Raw genomic sequence first — 9829 nt, forward strand, 5'->3', positions numbered from 1 at the left:
TGTTGGTGAGCTCACAAATGTAGGTTAGGCAGGTCTTGTGCACAGATTTGTAGGCGGAGATCATTGGAGGCCCGGAGGGTGCGGGCAGGTATATATCTGTTGGTGAGCTCACAAATGTAGGTTAGGCAGGTCTTGTGCACAGATTTGTAGGCGGAGATCATTGGAGGCCCGGAGGGGGCGGGCAGGTATATATCTGTTGGTGAGCTCACAAATGTAGGCTGGGCAGGTCTTGTGCACAGATTTGTAGGCGGAGATCATTGGAGGCCCGGAGGGTGCGGGCAGGTATATATCTGTTGGTGAGCTCACAAATGTAGGTTAGGCAGGTCTTGTGCACAGATTTGTAGGCGGAGATCATTGGAGGCCCGGAGGGTGCGGGCAGGTATATATCTGTTGGTGAGCTCACAAATGTAGGTTAGGCAGGTCTTGTGCACAGATTTGTAGGCGGAGATCATTGGAGGCCCGGAGGGTGCGGGCAGGTATATATCTGTTGGTGAGCTCACAAATGTAGGTTAGGCAGGTCTTGTGCACAGATTTGTAGGCGGAGATCATTGGAGGCCCGGAGGGTGCGGGCAGGTATATATCTGTTGGTGAGCTCACAAATGTAGGCTGGGCAGGTCTTGTGCACAGATTTGTAGGCGGAGATCATTGGAGGCCCGGAGGGTGCGGGCAGGTATATATCTGTTGGTGAGCTCACAAATGTAGGTTAGGCAGGTCTTGTGCACAGATTTGTAGGCGGAGATCATTGGAGGCCCGGAGGGTGCGGGCAGGTATATATCTGTTGGTGAGCTCACAAATGTAGGCTGGGCAGGTCTTGTGCACAGATTTGTAGGCGGAGATCATTGGAGGCCCGGAGGGTGCGGGCAGGTATATATCTGTTGGTGAGCTCACAAATGTAGGCTGGGCAGGTCTTGTGCACAGATTTGTAGGTAAGGCACAAAACCTTAAAACTGATCCTCAAGCAGATAGGGAGCCAGTGTAGGGCTTTGCATCCATCCACCCTCTATCCATCCATCAACCCTCTATCCATCCATCCACCCTCTATCCATCCATCCACCCTCTATCCATCCATCCACCCTCTATCCATCCATCAACCCTCTATCCATCCATCAACCCTCTATCCATCCATCCACCCTCTATCCATCCATCAACCCTCTATCCATCCATCCACCCTCTATCCATCCATCCACCCTCTATCCATCCATCAACCCTCTATCCATCCATCCACCCTCTATCCATCCATCCACCCTCTATCCATCCATCCACCCTCTATCCATCCATCCACCCTCTATCCATCCATCCACCCTCTATCCATCCATCCACCCTCTATCCATCCATCCATTCATTACTTTCCCTCATAACAAGCAATGAAATATAATCCTGAGAATTATGTATGGTATTTGTCAGACATATCGTGTTTACGTCATCCACACTGACACATTTGTCTCCATATTTCTTCATTGTTCATATTCAGAGGGGACATATTATGGAAACCACATCTCCAGCCCGCCGTTTGTTCCCACCCGCAGGGCATTCTGTCCTTACCCTTGTCTCTCGTCACACTCGATATTCCCTCTTTATCGTACAACCAATGCTGCACCTCGGAGAAGCTCATCCAACCAAGTCTGGCCGAACACATGGCCAAGTCCCAAGAAGCCCTGCAAATCCTTGGGATACAAGAGGACAATCTACAGCCTCTACATGGAGGACAACCTCACTGAGCCAAAGAGCTAACAGTCAGGTGAGAGATGTCACGTAACTACTATGATGTCCATCCTCTAGGATCTTGTCACATGTAGGCCACATTTGTGCTGAGGCTAAATAACAGTTCATCATCTGGTAATCATTCCCGTGTCTCTGCATGAGAAATCTGTCCCAGTCCTGGTCACCACCTTGCATGGATAGCCACCTCATTCCCCCAACTAACCACACATGGCCTTGCCAAACCAGGTGAACCACGCATGGCCCCACGGCATCAGCTAACCAAGCACGGCCACACCAAACCAGACTAACCACGCATGGTCACATAGCATCAGCTAACCACGCATGGCCATGCCAAACAAGGCTAACCATGCAGCAACAGGCTAACCATGCATGGCCACACTGAATCAGATAACCACACGTGGCCACACTGCATTATCTAACCACCCATGGCCACGTTGCATCAGCTACCCACACCTGGCCACGTGGCATCAGCTGACCACGCATGGCCTTGCCGAACCAGGCGAACCACGCATGGCAATGCTGCATCAGCTAACCACGCATGGACACATTGAACCAGGCTAACCACACATGGCCATGTGGCATCAGCTAACCACGCATGGCCACACCGAACCAGGCTAACCACGTATGGCCATGTGGCATCAGCTAACCACGCATGGCCACACCGAACCAGGCTAACCACGCATGGCCATGTGGCATCAGCTAACCACGCATGGCCACACCGAACCAGGCTAACCACGCATGGCCACGTAGCATCAGGCTAACCACGCATGGCCACGTAGCATCAGGCTAACCACGCATGGCCACGTAGCATCAGGCTAACCACGCATTGCCGTGCCAAACCAGGCTAACCAATAATTGCTTTCTCACACCGAACCAGGCTAACCACGCATGGCCATGTGGCATCAGCTAACCACGCATGGCCACACCGAACCAGGCTAACCACACATGGCAATGCTGCATCAGCTAACCACGCATGGACACATCGAACCAGGCTAACCACACATGGCCATGTGGCATCAGCTAACCACGCATGGCCACACCGAACCAGGCTAACCACGCATGGCCATGTGGCATCAGCTAACCACGCATGGCCACACCGAACCAGGCTAACCACGCATGGCCATGTGGCATCAGCTAACCACGCATGGCCACACCGAACCAGGCTAACCACGCATGGCCACGTAGCATCAGGCTAACCACGCATGGCCACGTAGCATCAGGCTAACCACGCATGGCCACGTAGCATCAGGCTAACCACGCATTGCCATGCCAAACCAGGCTAACCAATAATTGCTTTCTCTTCTTCCTCAAACCTTTGTTGGAGAATTAGTTATTAGTTTCTGTGAGATACGTGGGGTTTATTCCAGTATTTGTGTAATCCGAAAGTTCTATGTGTTCAGAGAGAATTAAGGTAAACAAATTGGAAATATTATACAAAATCCCTATCCAGGTATTGTGTGAATTATGAGGATTTAAATTGACTTGCCAATATCTACAAGTTCTAAACAAATAAATGATAATGGATCTACATGAAAAGGGCGCCGGTAAAAAAGGGCGCCTGGTGGAGCCCATATATACCAACTTCGGCTACAAAAAAGGCGCCTGGTGTAGCCCATATAAAAACTTCGGCTACAAAAAAACTCCGGGATGTGTAAATTACTATTCCCCCTCCAGGGCGCCATGGATAGTGGGGGAATGAAATAATTCGGCTTCCAGCACTTGTAGCCCATATAAAAACAAAGGCTACAAAAAAAAAGGCAATAATATGGGCTACAAAGGGGCACCTTGCTGTAGCCGAAAACCTTGTAGCCGAAAAAAATATGGGCTACAAAGGGGCGCCCTACTGTAGCCGAAAACCTTGTAGCCGAAAAAATATGGGCTACAAAGGGGAGCCCGCTTGTAGCCTATATCAAAACTCGGGCGCCCTTTTCTACACCTTGTAACCCATATTTCCAGAAATAACATTGATGTCTATGGCGGCGCCCTTTTCCTACAGGCAGCTCCGGCGCCCTTTTCAACCGATCCCATGATAATATATGTAGGTCTCCATGGAGTTGATTCACTAAACAGCGCTAGTGAATAACGTTATAGCAGCACAAACTTTACATAACTCATGGTTTAGCTCTCTTTATTTATTAACTCACAATTTATCTCTCCTTATATTAACTCATGATTTAGCTCTCCGTATCTAACTGAACTCCTTATATGACATAACTCATGGTTTAGCTCTCCTTATATGACATAACTCGTGGTTTAGCTCTCCTTATATGACATAACTCATGGTTTAGCTCTCCTTATATGACATAACTCATGGTTTAGCTCCCCTTATATGACATAACTCATGGTTTAGCTCCCCTTATATGACATAACTCATGGTTTAGCTCCCCTTACATGACATAACTCATGGTTTAGCTCTCCTTATATGACATAACTCATGGTTTAGCTCCCCTTATATGACATAACTCATGGTTTAGCTCTCTTTATTTATTAACTCACAATTTATCTCTCCTTATATTAACTCATGATTTAGCTCTCCTTATCTAACTGAACTCCTTATATGACATAACTCATGGTTTAGCTCCCCTTATATGACATAACTCGTGGTTTAGCTCTCCTTATATGACATAACTCATGGTTTAGCTCTCCTTATATGACATAACTCATAGTTTAGCTCCCCTTATATGACATAACTCATGGTTTAGCTCCCCTTATATGACATAACTCATGGTTTAGCTTTCCTTATATGACATAACTCATGGTTTAGCTCCCCTTATATGACATAACTCATGGTTTAGCTCTCCTTGTATGACATAACTCATGGTTTAGCTCTTCTTATTTGACATAACTCATGGTTTAGCTCTCCTTATATGACATAACTCATGGTTTAGCTCTCCTTATATGACATAACTCTTGGTTTAGCTCTCCTTATATGATATAGATCATGGTTTAGCTCTCCTTATATGACATAACTCATGGTTTAGCTCTCCTTATATGACATAACTCATGGTTTAGCTCCCCTTATATGACATAACTCATGGTTTAGCTCCCCTTATATGACATAACTCATGGTTTAGCTTTCCTTATATGACATAACTCATGGTTTAGCTCTCCTTGTATGACATAACTCATGGTTTAGCTCTTCTTATTTGACATAACTCATGGTTTAGCTCTCCTTATATGATATAGATCATGGTTTAGCTCTCCTTATATGACATAACTCATGGTTTAGCTCTCCTTATATGACATAACTCATGGTTTAGCTCTCCTTGTATGACATAACTCATGGTTTAGCTCTTCTTATTTGACATAACTCATGGTTTAGCTCTCCTTATATGACATAACTCATGGTTTAGCTCCCCTTATATGACATAACTCATGGTTTAGCTCCCCTTATATGACATAACTCATGGTTTAGCTTTCCTTATATGACATAACTCATGGTTTAGCTCTCCTTGTATGACATAACTCATGGTTTAGCTCCCCTTATATGACATAACTCATGGTTTAGCTCCCCTTATATGACATAACTCATGGTTTAGCTCCCCTTATATGACATAACTCATGGTTTAGCTCCCCTTATATGACATAACTCATGGTTTAGCTCCCCTTATATGACATAACTCATGGTTTAGCTTTCCTTATATGACATAACTCATGGTTTAGCTCTCCTTGTATGACATAACTCATGGTTTAGCTCTCCTTATATGACATAACTCATGGTTTAGCTCTTCTTATTTGACATAACTCATGGTTTAGCTCTCCTTGTATGACATAACTCATGGTTTAGCTCTTCTTATTTGACATAACTCATGGTTTAGCTCTCCTTATATGACATAGATCATGGTTTAGCTCTTCTTATTTGACATAACTTATGGTTTAGCTCTCCTTATATGACATAGATCATGGTTTAGCTCTCCTTATATGACATAACTCATGGTTTAGCTCTCCTTATATGACATAACTCATGGTTTAGCTCTTCTTATTTGACATAACTCATGGTTTAGCTCTCCTTATATGACATAGATCATGGTTTAGCTCTTCTTATTTGACATAACTTATGGTTTAGCTCTCCTTCTATGACATAGATCATGGTTTAGCTCTCCTTATATGACATAACTCATGGTTTAGCTCCCCTTATATGACATAACTCATGGTTTAGCTCCCCTTATATGACATAACTCATGGTTTAGCTCCCCTTATATGACATAACTCATGGTTTAGCTCCCCTTATATGACATAACTCATGGTTTAGCTCCCCTTATATGACATAACTCATGGTTTAGCTCCCCTTATATGATATAGATCATGGTTTAGCTCTCCTTATATGACATAACTCATGGTTTAGCTCCCCTTATATGATATAGATCATGGTTTAGCTCTCCTTATATGACATAACTCATGGTTTAGCTCTTCTTATTTGACATAACTCATGGTTTAGCTCCCCTTATATGATATAGATCATGGTTTAGCTCTCCTTATATGACATAACTCATGGTTTAGCTCTTCTTATTTGACATAACTCATGGTTTAGCTCTCCTTATATGATATAGATCATGGTTTAGCTCTCCTTATATGACATAACTCATGGTTTAGCTCTCCTTATATGACATAACTCATGGTTTAGCTCCCCTTATATGATATAGATCATGGTTTAGCTCTCCTTATATGACATAACTCATGGTTTAGCTCTTCTTATTTGACATAACTCATGGTTTAGCTCTCCTTATATGATATAGATCATGGTTTAGCTCTCCTTATATGACATAACTCATGGTTTAGCTCTCCTTATATGACATAACTCATGGTTTAGCTCCCCTTATATAACATAACTCATGGTTTAGCTCCCCTTATATGACATAACTCATGGTTTAGCTTTCCTTATATGACATAACTCATGGTTTAGCTCTCCTTGTATGACATAACTCATGGTTTAGCTCTCCTTATATGACATAACTCATGGTTTAGCTCTTCTTATTTGACATAACTCATGGTTTAGCTCTCCTTGTATGACATAACTCATGGTTTAGCTCTTCTTATTTGACATAACTCATGGTTTAGCTCTCCTTATATGACATAGATCATGGTTTAGCTCTTCTTATTTGACATAACTTATGGTTTAGCTCTCCTTATATGACATAGATCATGGTTTAGCTCTCCTTATATGACATAACTCATGGTTTAGCTTTCCTTATATGACATAACTCATGGTTTAGCTCTCCTTGTATGACATAACTCATGGTTTAGCTCTTCTTATTTGACATAACTCATGGTTTAGCTCTCCTTATATGATATAGATCATGGTTTAGCTCTCCTTATATGACATAACTCATGGTTTAGCTCTCCTTATATGACATAACTCATGGTTTAGCTCCCCTTATATGACATAACTCATGGTTTAGCTCGCCTTATATGACATAACTCATGGTTTAGCTCCCCTTATATGACATAACTCATGGTTTAGCTCCCCTTATATGATATAGATCATGGTTTAGCTCTCCTTATATGACATAACTCATGGTTTAGCTCCCCTTATATGACATAACTCATGGTTTAGCTCCCCTTATATGACATAACTCATGGTTTAGCTCCCCTTATATGATATAGATCATGGTTTAGCTCTCCTTATATGACATAACTCATGGTTTAGCTCTTCTTATTTGACATAACTCATGGTTTAGCTCTCCTTATATGATATAGATCATGGTTTAGCTCTCCTTATATGACATAACTCATGGTTTAGCTCTCCTTATATGACATAACTCATGGTTTAGCTCCCCTTATATGATATAGATCATGGTTTAGCTCTCCTTATATGACATAACTCATGGTTTAGCTCTTCTTATTTGACATAACTCATGGTTTAGCTCTCCTTGTATGACATAACTCATGGTTTAGCTCTTCTTATTTGACATAACTCATGGTTTAGCTCCCCTTATATGACATAACTCATGGTTTAGCTTTCCTTATATGACATAACTCATGGTTTAGCTCTCCTTGTATGACATAACTCATGGTTTAGCTCTCCTTATATGACATAACTCATGGTTTAGCTCCCCTTATATGATATAGATCATGGTTTAGCTCTCCTTATATGACATAACTCATGGTTTAGCTCTTCTTATTTGACATAACTCATGGTTTAGCTCTCCTTGTATGACATAACTCATGGTTTAGCTCTTCTTATTTGACATAACTCATGGTTTAGCTCCCCTTATATGACATAACTCATGGTTTAGCTTTCCTTATATGACATAACTCATGGTTTAGCTCTCCTTGTATGACATAACTCATGGTTTAGCTCTTCTTATTTGACATAACTCATGGTTTAGCTCTCCTTATATGATATAGATCATGGTTTAGCTCTCCTTATATGACATAACTCATGGTTTAGCTCTCCTTATATGACATAACTCATGGTTTAGCTCTTCTTATTTGACATAACTCATGGTTTAGCTCCCCTTATATGACATAACTCATGGTTTAGCTTTCCTTATATGACATAACTCATGGTTTAGCTCTCCTTGTATGACATAACTCATGGTTTAGCTCTTTTTATTTGACATAACTCATGGTTTAGCTCTCCTTATATGATATAGATCATGGTTTAGCTCTCCTTATATGACATAACTCATGGTTTAGCTCTCCTTATATGACATAACTCATGGTTTAGCTCTTCTTATTTGACATAACTCATGGTTTAGCTCCCCTTATATGACATAACTCATGGTTTAGCTTTCCTTATATGACATAACTCATGGTTTAGCTCTCCTTGTATGACATAACTCATGGTTTAGCTCTTCTTATTTGACATAACTCATGGTTTAGCTCTCCTTATATGATATAGATCATGGTTTAGCTCTCCTTATATGACATAACTCATGGTTTAGCTCCCCTTATATGACATAACTCATGGTTTAGCTCCCCTTATATGATATAGATCATGGTTTAGCTCTCCTTATATGACATAACTCATGGTTTAGCTCCCCTTATATGACATAACTCATGGTTTAGCTCCCCTTATATGACATAACTCATGGTTTAGCTCCCCTTATATGATATAGATCATGGTTTAGCTCTCCTTATATGACATAACTCATGGTTTAGCTCTTCTTATTTGACATAACTCATGGTTTAGCTCTCCTTATATGATATAGATCATGGTTTAGCTCTCCTTATATGACATAACTCATGGTTTAGCTCTCCTTATATGACATAACTCATGGTTTAGCTCCCCTTATATGATATAGATCATGGTTTAGCTCTCCTTATATGACATAACTCATGGTTTAGCTCTTCTTATTTGACATAACTCATGGTTTAGCTCTCCTTATATGATATAGATCATGGTTTAGCTCTCCTTATATGACATAACTCATGGTTTAGCTCCCCTTATATGACATAACTCATGGTTTAGCTCCCCTTATATGACATAACTCATGGTTTAGCTTTCCTTATATGACATAACTCATGGTTTAGCTCTCCTTGTATGACATAACTCATGGTTTAGCTCTCCTTATATGACATAACTCATGGTTTAGCTCTTCTTATTTGACATAACTCATGGTTTAGCTCTCCTTGTATGACATAACTCATGGTTTAGCTCTTCTTATATGACATAACTCATGGTTTAGCTCCCCTTATATGACATAACTCATGGTTTAGCTTTCCTTATATGACATAACTCATGGTTTAGCTCTCCTTGTATGACATAACTCATGGTTTAGCTCTCCTTATATGACATAACTCATGGTTTAGCTCTTCTTATTTGACATAACTCATGGTTTAGCTCTCCTTGTATGACATAACTCATGGTTTAGCTCTTCTTATTTGACATAACTCATGGTTTAGCTCTCCTTATATGATATAGATCATGGTTTAGCTCTCCTTATATGACATAACTCATGGTTTAGCTCTCCTTATATGACATAACTCATGGTTTAGCTCCCCTTATATGACATAACTCATGGTTTAGCTCCCCTTATATGACATAACTCATGGTTTAGCTTTCCTTATATGACATAACTCATGGTTTAGCTCTCCTTGTATGACATAACTCATGGTTTAGCTCTCCTTATATGACATAACTCATGGTTTAGCTCTTCTTATT

At 41.2% G+C, this 9829-nt stretch overlaps 1 protein-coding gene across 3 annotated transcripts in view; it reads left to right on the top strand.

Annotated features, from left to right (window-relative positions):
• The window catches only part of LOC137544856 (peptidase inhibitor 16-like), a 76783-nt gene that overhangs the window by 59418 nt on the left and 7536 nt on the right, over positions 1-9829 (top strand). For all 3 annotated transcript variants that reach the window (XM_068265951.1, XM_068265959.1, XM_068265965.1), the window contains exon 6: positions 1472-1738. In XM_068265951.1, coding sequence (XP_068122052.1) covers positions 1472-1731 — 260 coding nt within the window. In that variant the 3' untranslated portion in view covers positions 1732-1738. The remainder of the gene's footprint in view (positions 1-1471; positions 1739-9829) is intronic.

The sequence above is a fragment of the Hyperolius riggenbachi genome, chromosome 1 (assembly GCF_040937935.1).
Source record: "Hyperolius riggenbachi isolate aHypRig1 chromosome 1, aHypRig1.pri, whole genome shotgun sequence".
NCBI classification, from domain to species: Eukaryota; Metazoa; Chordata; class Amphibia; order Anura; family Hyperoliidae; genus Hyperolius; species Hyperolius riggenbachi.